This window comes from Lycorma delicatula, chromosome 8 (assembly GCF_047948215.1).
Source record: "Lycorma delicatula isolate Av1 chromosome 8, ASM4794821v1, whole genome shotgun sequence".
NCBI classification, from domain to species: Eukaryota; Metazoa; Arthropoda; class Insecta; order Hemiptera; family Fulgoridae; genus Lycorma; species Lycorma delicatula.
In genome coordinates, this window is record NC_134462.1 from 109,048,253 (window position 1) to 109,062,712 (window position 14,460).

Consider the following 14,460-nt stretch of genomic DNA (forward strand, 5'->3'; position numbering starts at 1 on the left):
AGCAAGAGGTTCTGTCATCTGTTGCACAACGTATAATCATAAAGTTTTTAATTAAGGAAAGCATTAAATTCGCAGAAATTTTAACTCATTTAAATGTACAGTTTGGGGATGCTACACTGTCCCAGAACCGAGTGTATATGTGGGCCAAACAACTTAAGGGGATGCAAGAAAGTGTAGAAAATGAAATTCATGATTGACACCCAAGGTCAAGTCTCACAGCTGACAACATCCGTGCCGTTGGAGAGCTTATTGAAGGTGATCACCGGTTCGCTGTTGAAGAAATTGTGTCAGAAGTGGGTATCAGCTATGGGAGTACTCAATCCATTATCACTGATCATCTTTAAAAAATTAGTGCTTGATAGGTTCCAAGGTTGTTGACTGAAAATCAAAAACAGGTCAGGTTGGAAATCTGTGAGAGATTTCTGAATCGATTTCAGAAAAAAGGGGATGATTTTTTGAGGCATATCGTCACATGTGATGAGACATGGGTGTGTCATTACACTCTGAAGTCAAAAATGGTTAGTAGGAGTGGCAAAAGAAGGAAGAGTGCTTCTTAGTGAAGGCCAAAACCTGTCCATCAGCCGGAAAAATTCTTGCAATGATTTTTTTTTACTTAAGGGGAGTTTTACTCATTGATTTTCTTCATAATCAATGAACAGTGAATGCAGCTTACTATTGCCAGCTGCCACAATCAACAAAAGTTGCCTACTGAAACAAAGATGGGGTTTTCTCATCAGAGATGCCATCCTTCTCTATGACGCCAGGCTGTATACCGCAATTTTGACAAGGGATAAATTTGAAGATACTGATGAGTGTACCATTATCGGGACTCTAAGGGTGGTTTTACATGGATAGTAAGGAGTGAAGAATCAATTTTTCAAAAAGAATTTTCAAACAGTTGTAGCTCTTAAAATTCTCTACAATTTTTGTTGCATTGACTTTTCAGTAAAATCAAAATTGGACCAGTTACATTACTTTGAATGCTTATACATATCTCACATGGTGTAAAAGATGCTAGATTTTCGTGGTAGCTGCTTTGAACAATGTTTAATAACATAAACATCTTAGTAAAATTAACAAAGATATTTTTAATAAATTAAACACAATCTTAAATTATTAATTGTTTTAAATATATTTATTTATTAAAAGTTATGTAAAGTATTACATAAATAGTTACGAAATGCTTTCAACATCACAGTAAATTTTTTCTTCACTATCATATATATCAAGATCACCTTCATTATCAAAATTAGTTCCATCACTATCAATAATATTATGAAGAATAATATGAATAATATTATTAATTTCAGTTTCTGTTGACTGCTATTTTGGCATGTGAGCCCTTGACATTTTTTACATATTATTGCACTTAACATCAAAAATGATTTGTTGAGCAGTTACTAGTAAACCACAAGAAACTAAATTTAAAATTGAATCTGATGCCGCATCTAAATTTGTTTTAGTAGGTTGTAAAATATTATTTTTTCTTTCCCATCCCCATTTTTCTGGAGTTTATAATTTCCAATACATTTTTGAATTCAGTAGTAAGATCTAGAAGAATGCTGAGCTGCAGCTGCAGAAGTAGGAGGTAAAAACTCTAACTTGGCAGAATTTTTCTGTAAAGATTTTTGAAAAATTTGAAGTCTAATTGATCTAGAGTTTGACTTTCTTCTTTTAATCCGTATTTAGGTAGAGATAACTTTTCGCCGGTTTTTTTTAATTTGACTATTACCGGCTTGAGAATCATTTAAAACAGCTGACAAATTTTTTAAATAAGCTTGAATCTCCAAAAGTTTAATTAGTTGTTTTTTGCCCTTGTCGTGTGTAGAAATGGTCATGTCACAGCCACAAAAAATGTGTACTATAAGGATAAAACTACACATATCAGTGAATTGTAATAGCAAATTCTGTGATTAAAATAATTCTGATTTAATATTGCCAATTTTTGGCTTTAAAAAAGTACATGTTTATTAGGAGGAGTCAAAGCTCCCAGAAGCAAAAGTAAATCGACATCTTGACGAACATTAGTTGTTTGTGAGTTCCATGATTTTTCTATGGCAATTTGTACAATTAGTACATCTGTATCATTGTACGATCATCTAACTTCTATTTTGTTCTTCAAATCCTTAACATTTCGATGAGTTGTTTTTCAGAAATAACTAACTTTAACTTCAGAAGTAACTTTCACATAACTTAAAGTGTTAGTCAAGTGAAAGTTAGCTCAGATTGTTAGTAGTCAACACTTGTTAGTAGTAACAAGTGACTAACACTTTACTAAACTAAAATGTTGTGGAAATAACTAAGTGTAATTATATATTTTCATCCAAGCTTCCATTAAGCTTCCAAATATTGGATAAAAGATTTTTTTCACTTCTTTCTACTGATCATTTCCATACTAACTTGATCTCCTGAATACTAAGTTATTTTTCTATTTTTGTTCTCTAATTTATTTAGATGCTGTAATATGACTTTATTTTTTTCTGTAATTTTTTATTTATTTCATAATTAACTTATTTACTGTATTTTCTTATGCCAAACTATTTACCAAATTCAGTAAATTAGTAACTTCATCTTTTTTCACAACTATCTTTTAATAATTATTTGATATAGCAACTATTTTTAAATATTTCCAAGAAATTCTTAATTTTCATATCACTCATCACTTCCTATGTAGTAGAAATTCGTTCTTAACCTCCTTTATGGTATTTTTAATCAGTATTTTACCAGTCTGAGAAAAATAATTATCAATTTCATTATAATTATTAGTTGCATTAAATTAATAACAGGATTTACATACCAACAGCTGTAATAGACTCATAGTTTCACAACAACCAGTCATAGATAAAAATATTAGAAACATCAAGTCAATATATTTCAGTTGATTAGATTAAGCATGTATTGTAAAACTCAAGATAATAATCCAAATTAATAGAAATATTTAGCAAGGACGATAACTGAAAATGTCTTCAAACATCAGACATCAACTGATGTGTGACAACATGCTCTGTAAATATTAATTGATTTATATGATTTTTTGAAACATTCACTTTTTAATATGATGGCCATAGTTTAATATTTTAAACTAATGGCTGTCTGTTTTATAGCATGAAAATCTTCTAGTTGAAACCAATTAAAGGTTACAGCAAAATGAATTCATTTAATTGTTCACATAACACAAAAAATTTATACATGTTCTAATGAATTAATTACAATACACTATTATGAATTAGATAGCTTCATCTGTTTACTTGTGATTTTTATATTGTAATTTTTTAATATATTTTTAATCAATTTCAACATAAATGATAATTTTTTTTTCATTTTAGGTTTGAATACATCTTTGGTGCCAATGTACATATCGGAAATAGCACCATTGAATTTACGTGGAGGTCTTGGAACAGTAAATCAGTTAGCTGTGACAATCGGACTTCTTATCTCACAAATACTTGGTGTCGAACAAATACTGGGGACCGACGATGGTTGGCCAGTACTTTTAGGTGATCTCTAAATCATTAATTCAAAATACACTATGTAACATAAATAGAGAATCAATATATCTCAGTTTTAAGAGCTGTTTATTCCTATATTTTCTTGGAGTTGCATTTTGTAACCCAACTTTTGCCAACTATAATTTGTAACTTAATTTCTTTCTGTTTCTATTCAGCTATACTTTAATAGTTTTACCCTCATCAAATTTCATAATATAAAATACAAAAAAAAATTGCTATATTCAATTAACATTTTTTTTGTTTTAAAAATACATGTGTATACATTTCCCTGAAATCCCTACATTACATTGTTTTATTAGATGACAGATTCTTGTGGAATGATCAAATTTTTTGTAACAAAATCAGACGATACTGTTTTGCTTTGAAGCACCTTAATAAAACTCAAACCTTGTCTTCATTATTAAATGTTTATTATGCTTATGTATATTCCTACCTAAAGTATAATTTCATCTTTTGGGACTCCCTCAAAAAGTCAGAATGGGTTTTTAAGATACATAAATGGGCTGTCAAATCATTATCTAATGCCCATAAGTATGAATTTGTTAGAACGGTATTTAAAAAAATTAAATCTTTTAACCTATCCGTATGTTTATATTTAAATCCTGTAAAGAATAATCACTTATTCTGTAAAAAAAATAATATCTACCTCTACCAAACCGGACAACAAAATTGTTTTCGTAAAATTCAACGCAATACTTTGGCTTACAAGTAAAAAAAAGGCCTTACAAGAAAAGACCTTATTTTGCTTTTGTGTTGCCATTTTTAATAAATAATCAAACTAAACATACCTGTTGCTATCAATGCAGCTAAATAGTTTTAAGTAGGTTTCATTGGGTTGGGGTTAGGGTGTCACGACATAATCATTGTATTTTTTTTTTTGCTTTTTAGGAGTTATGGACCTAAAAAGGTTGAGAATCACTTATATAAAATAGAGTAGGAGCCATCATAATCTTAAAATTTTAGATGAGAATGGAGATAAAACAATCTCCTTTGCACCACAATGTATATTGTGGTGCACAATAAACCTGGACCTGCATCAGGGCATATAACCATATGATGATGATAAATATGGTTTTTTGGGTATACTAATACATTTTTTATATTTCTTTGATCACTGTTTGTGCCCTTAATATATGAATCCTTTTATTAATTTTATTTTCTAAATGTAATGTTATTGCCTTCTTGGAAAATATAGACGATCAATAATTTTACTGATTTGTAAAACAATATATTTTTGTGTTTGTAATTAATGTTTTACAACGTTAGTAATAATAATTCTGCATCAAACACAACTGAATTTACGTATTTATTTGCATCATAAGATTGTAATTTATTTATTTAATTAATTAACAAAATGGAGTGGAATCCTGTTTTTTTACTTTATCTTTTGGCATTTCATTTGGTTATTTGTTTTTCATACAGTTACACTGAATGTATCTTCTGATTCTATCAAATTTTGCAGTAAGGTTACTTGCTTTTAGATTGAACAGCTTGCATGTAATAAATTATCTTAAAATTTCCTATTTCAAAATGGTGGTCAGTATACCTGTTGGGAAAGTGTTTTAACCCTAGAATGGTACGTATACGCCTATTAGACGTAGTTCAGTAGTTGAACAGCCGCCATTTTGTTTTGGAGGAGAATAATACCCCTGCCTTCTAGATATACTACACCTGACTCTCCATTGGAGGATTAGTGTACTTCAAACCTCAGAAGTGTTCACATCAAGGTCAGTGCATTTTTTCTAACAAATCCTACCACGCCTCTCAGGCGTGTTGGTACTATTCTTGATGTATTTTTTTTTTGCTAAATATAGCAAGCTATAATGCTTACATTATTTATTTGCACAATTCTTTTATGAAAAATAATGGTGACAAGAAGCCTTTGTCAAGATTTCACTTCCTCATGAAATTGGCCGATCAACTGTCAATTCCGTGGATGATGGAGAGACTGAAACAGTCACACATGCCTCATAACCTACGAAGCATCATAAAAGATTGTCTCGGTGTGACGGATATACCTGTTGAAATACAAGCGGCATCAAAATCTGAAAAAAGGCAGTATTGTACGTACTGTTCTTATAAGAAGAAAAGAATGAGTAAAATGACCTGCTGCAACTGCAGAAAGCCAGTGTGTGGCGAACATTGTTTCAACATTTGCCAAGTTTGTAAAAAATAATAAATTTATGACCAATTTTTGTTTAAATCTCATTAAAGTGTTTTTTATATACCTCATCCTTTCATTTAAACATTTTTACCTGCTTGAAAAAATTCCTGGGAATCGAATTAAAATTTATTTTCTATAATGATGTTTTCTTACTTGCAGTTTTGTTTAATATTTTAATTCTAAGAGCAGTTTTTCATTCTATGATATGTAGTAAGTATGCAAATAGAAGAAGATTTAACATTTATTGACATTTACAGAATTTAAAATATTTATTATACCATTTTTTGGCACTTTTCAGGGCTGTACGTCTATAAGACGTATAGGTACCATTCACTATTGTTGTATATAGGTACTATTCTAGGGTTAAGTGTTAGCCTACTCTTTCGCTGAATCACCCTGCCTGATAGGTGTTCTTTTTACATAGTACTTTGCAAATATTAAATTTTTCTATAGTTAAGAAATGCAAAAATACATATATTTTTCTTAATTAACAAATATTTTTAAAAAAACAGGGATGTTGTGGAAGAACCTGAAGAGGTCCTTTCTCTAGGCACTGTTGGAGGAACAATCATGAATCTGGGGTTGAAAAACATTACTTGATGAAGTGCTTATGATATTGTTAATACAGTAAGATTATTTTTTGCCTTGTTTAAACCATCTACAATAAGTTATTATTTGAAATTTCATTTGTTAATTTAATTTTCAGTTTATTGATTGTTTTTCATTGTAGGGCTTAATTTATTAAATTCAACACAGATGAGCAATATCTATTGTTCATAGAACTTCTAGTAAATAATAATAATTTTAGTTAGTCCATGTACTTTTTCTTTGGTATAAGAATCAAATAGCCTTCATCTTTTCAAATTTCTCATATATAAAATATCTTGAATCTTGAAGAAGATGAGTGATATTCCACAATGCTTGAATTTTTCATCTGGTTAATGAATTAAAAGTTCATCAGATCAGATCAGATCAAATCTTGTTTTTCAGTAGGGTTTTAAAATTATACTATTTTTATTGTACAACAGATAGCAGTTACATCAAAGGCAATTTTTACGTTATTTATTTTTTTCCAGGTCTAGCAATATGTCCTGCAATTCTGCAACTAATTTTACTGCCAGTGTGCCCAGAATCTCCTAGATATCTGCTCATTACCAAGCAATGGGAAGAAGAAGCTAGAAAAGGTATTTAATATATTTTTTAAATTAATAAATTTATCTGTCAGTTTTATATGAACGTATAATCACATGTATATTATAGTTTCTCATTAATTCTGTGAATTGTTTTATTTCACGTCGACTGGTTTCATTCTTCTTTATCTAGAACAATTTAGATTGAATGTTTCCCTTACTATAGGTTGTAATAATGTTTTGTTTGTGGCTGATGTTTTATGTGTTCTGAGTTTTGTACATGTTAGTGCTCTCTCTCTTTCTCTCTCCCCCTCACTCTTTCTCCTACTCTCCTTCCGTTTAGATTAAAATTGTTCTATTAGCTATGTATCTACATAATTTAAAATGCCATTTTAGTATGTATATATTTGTTTTTGTTTTTACCCGTGTATTTGTTCATTTAATTTTTTATTTTGTTAATAATGTAATAATTTTACTACAAATAACAGTGCAACTCCACAGTACTAGAATAATATTGTTGCAATTAAACCAAAAACTCCAGTCTTACATAAGATGTTTCAAGGGAAATAATGAAACTAAGTCGGCATGAAATAAAACAATTTGCATTATTGCATTGCATCAAGCAAAGTGCATGAAAATAGAGTATACTGAAAACAGTATATGTATATGATATATATCAAGTGTTACTCTAGTAATAGTAACACTTTATTGTTGCTATTACTAGATTATATATCAGTTACAAGGTTGTTCAATAACACTGATAAACATAATTTTTGTTTCCTAACATGCGATAGATGATTTTAATTTGTTTTTTGATGCTGAAAATGAATATGAACTCAGAATCTTTCTATCGCCCACCATTTTTGAAAAATTTTTTAATTTTAATTAAAGGATTTTTTCATTTTTCAACTTATAGTTAGCAAGTTCCTATATTGTATTTTGTTAGCTCATTTTTTATTGTTGAACTTTGTTAACATAATTGGTAAGCTATAAATAAACAATACTAGACAAAGAGTTAAATCATATCATAGTCACATATTATGATATCATATCTACTACTGAAGAGTGAGCCTTCATGGACAAGATTAAGCATGTCTGTGCAAGTCAAAACATGTAGCTGAAAACACAGCGGTGTTGTTAGTAATAAGCACTGAATTTAGGATTGAATTAATTTTGTTCAGTCTTATTGCTGTCTTAAGTTTGTTAACAGTGCAGTGTCATAATGCCTTGAAATTGTGTAAATGATGTGGATGCCTTTTGTTAGGTATGTGGTGAGTTTACTGTAAAATCTAATAGAAAAAGCATTACACCTTTAATTAAAAAAGCATATCATTTGTACTTTCAGTGTAAAATTGGTGATCAGGATAAGATGTGGGTTCCTCATATAGTATGCACTAATTTTTCTGTATATTTAAGAGGATGGCTGAAAGGTATACAGAAGTCTTTGCCATTTGGTGTACCTTGCAATACATATTTCAGCAATTTCCAAAATTTTTATGCGCCTGCCCTCATGAATAAGATCATTAATGTGATTTCTGCAAAATCATATAATGTGCAAAAATCACATTAATTATGACACATTACAAAATGATCACATTAAAAATCAATGAATCATTAAAAATAAATCACATTAAAAATTAATGAATAAGATCATTAATGTGCTTTGGAAGTGTCAGTTGAAACTTCCACCAGTCTTCCACGATGGTGAAAATTAATCATGCTTCTTTCCAATTTTAATTGTTTAATCCACTGAAAAAAATTTGCACAATTAATACACATTTTACCACACTCTTTTAACATTTACAAGTGAATTTCACTTGGTTTTATGCTTTCAGAAAATGAAATTCTTATCACTGTATACTGTTCCGCGGTACATGATTCAAGTGTGCCAATATTTTTAAATAAACAAAATAGATTATAACAATAGAAATTCTTTTCAAACAGCTGATTATTTTCTATATCAGGGGTATCAACTTGAACATCAGATGGTTTCAGTTTATTAAGTAATATTTCTGCTGACGTCATTTATATCTTCAGATTATTGAATGACCTTCATATTATAGGTAATATATGGCTGACCCAAAGTATTTTACATTGGTATCAGAAGTCTTAAAGTGATTGTAATTATAATGTAGTAATACTATACGGTAATACTAGATGTGTTGTAAATCAGTGTTTTACACTGACTTACAACATTTATAAAAATCATAATAGATTTTTAAAAATTTCTATTTATTCTAGAAAGGAATAATGAGTTTAAATAAAATTTGATGTAATCTTTAGAAAAATAACATGAATAAACTGACAAACATTCAACAATTTCTTATTGAGTTATCCGTTTGTCAGACACAGGTATTTTAGCATAATGGAGTTCAAGACTGATTTACTTTAGTTAATGAAAAATTAAAGAAAGCATAAATGTGCAACTCATGATAATCAGTTTTCAGTCATAATTTTTTTTTTTTTTAATGAAATGTCTAAGGAATGTCTTAGGAATGAAAAGTATATTGCTTCTGAGTTGTCACATGTGTTTAATGCACTCTTGTTGGAGTTTGTGTATTTGAATCTGAGGATAAACTGTTGCATTTAAGACACCTAATATTAGGAATAGCTATTGCAGATGGTAGCTTCCATAATAATGTAGATATAAATATCTTTGGCTTCAAAAAGGAAGTATTGGTGAGCCCCTTATTGCTGAAACAAGCCACCATTACTTCTTGTGTTACCTTTTTTACTCAAGGTGAAAAAGTTTTTAAAATCAAATCTGAAAAATATACTTCACAACTTTAATAACCCATTCATCGTTATGTTAACCATTAGAAGATAATCCAGCAGAAGCTTGTGTCACTATTTATCTGAATAACAAGTAGTAATTGGAGGGAGCTGAAAATTATTGTAAAATGTTTTGGTCCGCATTTCTAGGGTAAGTGTATAACCTTTTTAGAATAAATTATACGCTTAAAAAATATATTCTCATTTCTTGGCTTTCCCTTTTTTATGGATAAAAGTTCTTTTAAACAACTCAGATAAATTACTCATGAAAAGTAGAAAATAGAAATTGATTTCTTTATTTACCGATCATTACCAGATTACAGTAGAAGATACAATACATAATTACATAATACATTACATAACTATACATTGAACCCTGCAGAGATTCTTAAGCATCCGTGTACAGACCAGAAAAAGCCTAAGAGCCAATAATATTAAATTTTTTACATTAATTTACTTTCATACTAAACTTAATAACTAAAACAATTTATTCATTACATTTTTCTTAATACTTAAATTTCTGTCTACTTCAATTGCACCTCAATTTCATTTGGAGTTCTAACCCAATTTTCCAATTTATTTTTAATATTTTTGAAGCTTACATTTTTGAGTTCTAGTGATAACAAGTTGGAATAAAATACTGGCATTTATACAGTTGTTTTTTGTTTTTTTCATTGTTGACTTTAGGCAAAAGTATTGCTTTTTTCATGTAATGGAACTGTTATTAACATATTTATATAATTATTTATAATGTAATGTGATTGTTTATAGTATATACTTTTGTAAGCGATTGAGTAACAGAGAACTACTATTCTTATTTTTGAGAATCTTGATAACCTCATTATGAACATTTTCAATCATTTTCACAGTTGTTTTATTTGCTCCACCCAATGTAATAATACCGTAACTATGCTGTAATATAAATATAAACTATACATTATCATGAAATCTGTAGCAGTAAGTTACTAAGCCTGTAAATCATATATTTCGTTTTTCACAATACTACTACTACACAACACTAGCTATTTGATAATTCCAATGTAAGTGTTGATCAATGATAATTCATATATACTTAGTTTGCTCAACCTTTTTAATAACTTCCCTTCAACATACAAATTAAATTCACTGGGTAATAATCCAATGCGATTTGAAAATGTCATGCAAACAGTTTTGTTTATATTTAACGTTAATTTATTTACATCTAGGCAGTCTTTTATATTCTTTAATAAATGTTGTGCCTTTCTCTTTTTAGTTTCATCCCAATTATTAGTTGTACATAACAAAACTGTATCATATGCATATGAATATATATATATATATATATATATATAATAACAATGATTCAAGTACGGTACCTTGTGGTACTCCAGTATCTGTTATTATAGAATACTTATTATTAATTTTCACAATTTGTTTTCTATTATACGAATAATCTTTTATTAATTGCAATACATTTCCTCTTATATGTATATTTTCTAATTTTTCTGAAAGTAATTTATGGTTAAAAGTGTCAAAAGCCTGTGCCAAATCTAAAAAAATTGCAACTACTGTTTTTTTTTTTTTTTTACCGTCTAAATTCTCAGCAGTCGATTTTATAATTTCAGCAATGGCCTCTTTTGTTCCTTTACCTTTTCTAAAACCAAACTGAGACTGAGATGTAATATTGTACATTTCAAAAAAGTTTCATAATTTTGTATGCAATATTTTTTCAAATATTTTTGTTAAGTTTGAGATCAGTGATATAGACTTATAATTTATAGCGTTTACTATTGCCAGACTTAAAAAGAGGAATTACATCTGCTGATTTGGAATGACTAGGACAGATGCCGTTCCCAGATATTAGATTGATTAAAAGTACTAGAGGATTAGTAATATTATCTACCAATCTCCTTTATGATTTTAGCATGCATGTTGTCTACTCTACCAGATTTGATTTTTTTCCCAGTTGCATTATCATAGTTATAACTTCAGTAGAGGTTGTTGGATTTTTTGATTGTCATTGTATTTTGATTTTTAGCTTTAAGAAGACTAAGAGCATCAAATCAAGTTGAGGAAGACATTGAGGAGATGAGGGCAGAGCAGCGAGCTCAGCAGACTGAAGCAACGATCTCAATGACAGAACTCATCTGCTCACCTACTCTACGCTCACCACTTATTATAGGCATTGTAATGCAGCTTTCACAACAGCTTTCTGGCATCAATGCGGTAAATTAAATAATCATTTGATTTTATTTAAACTGTATTTTTATTATGTCTTCCTCGATGAATCAGTCTTTCAACTGGTTTCTATCAAATACTATCAAAATTTTGTTGTACTGATTATCTTTCCTTATCTCCTTGTAGTTTCTTTCCTTCCTGGTGTTTTTAAGTTCCCAATTTTTGTTCTTTGTGTGTTGCTCCTTCCTAAAAATTTTCAATTTATATTTTCTAGAGGCAGTTTTGCTGCCTAGTATCCATTTTGCTTATTTAACTATAAATTTAGTTATTTCTTTGTGCTTATTAATTAAGTGGCATCAACTGTTATTATCATTGAATACTAACAAACCCCAACAGCATGCAGCCAAAATTCATCAGTGGTAGTTTACCTTCATTGATCTACAAGTATATGTACTGGTTTATTAAATGTTGATAAAGCAGTTATAAGTTCCTTACTTCAGAGCCTTAAATTTTCAAGATTTTACTCCCTGAGGTTTTTCAGTTCGTATGGAATTATCAGAAGGTAAGATAAACAGTTTACTGTTTTATTCAGGACCCATATTTTTAATTCCTAATAATGTCAGTTTGAATATGTAAAAAAATATAGTTTTGTGTCAGCTTCTTACTAAAAATTGAAGTATTAAAAAAAGAATCATCTGTAAAAAAAATTTGGTACACACAATCACTACATAACGATATATGCTACATGTTGAAATAAAGTAAAGAGTTAACAATAACATTTATGTGAAAATGCTTTGTTTCCAAATTATGTCAACTGAAAGAGTTTTTATTCAAAAGTTTTTTTAGAATGTTTATAAAGTTTATTTACACCAAACCTAAAAATGAGTGATTTATTGTTATTAACAAGAGTTATATAAAAACAGTATAAAATTTTCACAGCAGTTTTATAATCACTGTTTTAAATTCAGATCATATAGCACTTAAATTTAAAATTCTGTCCAATTATTTTTGTCTGCAGAAATGAAATGTCGTTGTCTGTCTATTCTTACATTTAAAGCATTTGTAAACAGAAAGTTTTTAGTCACCTTACCTGAAAAACAAAGAGTTTACATAACTATTTTCTTTATATCAATCTTCAGAGTGTATTCTTGAAATATGTACATTTCTTTATGGGACACCAGTATACATTATAAATATCTTCATAATTTTCTGCCAACCCTCCACAGGAAAGTAATAGTTTCTGTCTCATCTAAAAGGTCCTGGGTTCATATCTCACTCTGGCTTGGCATCCTTCACATCCTATAAAATTAATTAGTCATGATCGACCATAACTGGTCATTAACCTTATTCTCAGATTCTGATTTTGATTAACCACACATCTCAGAAATGATCGACTTGAGACTGTACAGGAGTACACTTCATTTATATTCATACACATCATCCTCTGAAGTAACCTTACAGTGGTTAAGGAGGCTAAACAGTGAAAGAGATTCTGAGCTTAGGGACTAATTGAAATTGTTATTATTCACTATTTGCATTTATTATTCTATTACTTATTATTCACTATTTGTACCTTTAAAGATGTTCTTTTTTGTTTCTGAAAAATAATGCTGTCCAGTAATGTTTTGATAATCTTTTTCATTGGGCATTGTACAAACATGTCACAGCAAGAGAGATTTGAATAATTGTTTAGGTAGTTATGTCCTGATCACTCTCAGTAAACTTCCTAGTAGATCAGAACCACATTTATCTGTGTTTAGTTAATGGTTTGTTTTTTTTTAATTCTATTGATTAAGTGTGACTGAGATTTCTAGAAATTAGCCACATTATAACAGCTGATAATAAAATAAAGCTTTTATGAGAATTTTTATTTTTAATAAAGACCCATTGTTTAACAAATTCCTCATTTCTGTGAAAAAATAAGTTGCTAATTCAAAAATATCCCGATTAAATTAAAACAATTTTCTTTTTTATATTTATATTTTAGTTAATTTGTATATTTACAAGGGCTGTGCTTTTTTCAACCTTCGATGGGATATATAAAAAAGACATGTTGACATAAAATGATTATATTTATAGCTAGCTGCTAGATCTGGACTATACAATGGACGGTCGAAAACTTCCCACTTGAATTGTTTGAGAAGATATTGCGTCACATTGGCACAGTGTGGTCGTTTATTGTTGTGGATCAAAACCACGCCAAATGAGATTAAAATCATGCCTCTTCGTTTGTTCCAGATCGCTCTGCAGAGGTGACATAAAGATTCACAATAAACTTCCTTTGTAATTATCGCCCTCTGCTCCATAAAGTCCACCAACAAGATCCCTTTATGGTCTCAAAAAACTGTAGACATTGTTTTCCTGTTGCTCAGTGTCTGTTTGAACTTTTTCGGCATGTTTGGAGAAGTGTGCATCTAGTGCTTAGACTGTTCTTTGGTTTCTGGATTGTCACATTGGATCCAAGTCTCATCACCAGTAACAATAGACTTTAAAAACTCTTTTCCCTCATTATCTAACAGGTGAGAAACATTAAGGCTGACGCCATTCGCTGTGTTTTGTGATCGTCACTCAACATTTATAGGACCCAACATGCACACAGTTTCCGGTATCTTAGATCTTTAGTCACATTTGTGTTCAGAGAAGATCTTGAAATTTCTGGGATTTCTGCAGAAAGTTCACTTATCAGAAACCTCCATTTGTGACAGACAAAATCATCAACATACTCAAC

The 14,460-nt window shown here is 29.6% G+C and overlaps 1 protein-coding gene across 4 annotated transcripts in view; it reads left to right on the plus strand.

Moving 5' to 3' along the window:
- The window catches only part of Glut1 (Glucose transporter 1), a 205,386-nt gene that overhangs the window by 163,368 nt on the left and 27,558 nt on the right, over positions 1-14,460 (plus strand). For all 4 annotated transcript variants that reach the window (XM_075372491.1, XM_075372493.1, XM_075372489.1 and 1 more), the window contains 3 exons: positions 3,327-3,497; positions 6,750-6,857; positions 11,593-11,780. In XM_075372491.1, coding sequence (XP_075228606.1) covers positions 3,327-3,497; positions 6,750-6,857; positions 11,593-11,780 — 467 coding nt within the window. The remainder of the gene's footprint in view (positions 1-3,326; positions 3,498-6,749; positions 6,858-11,592; positions 11,781-14,460) is intronic.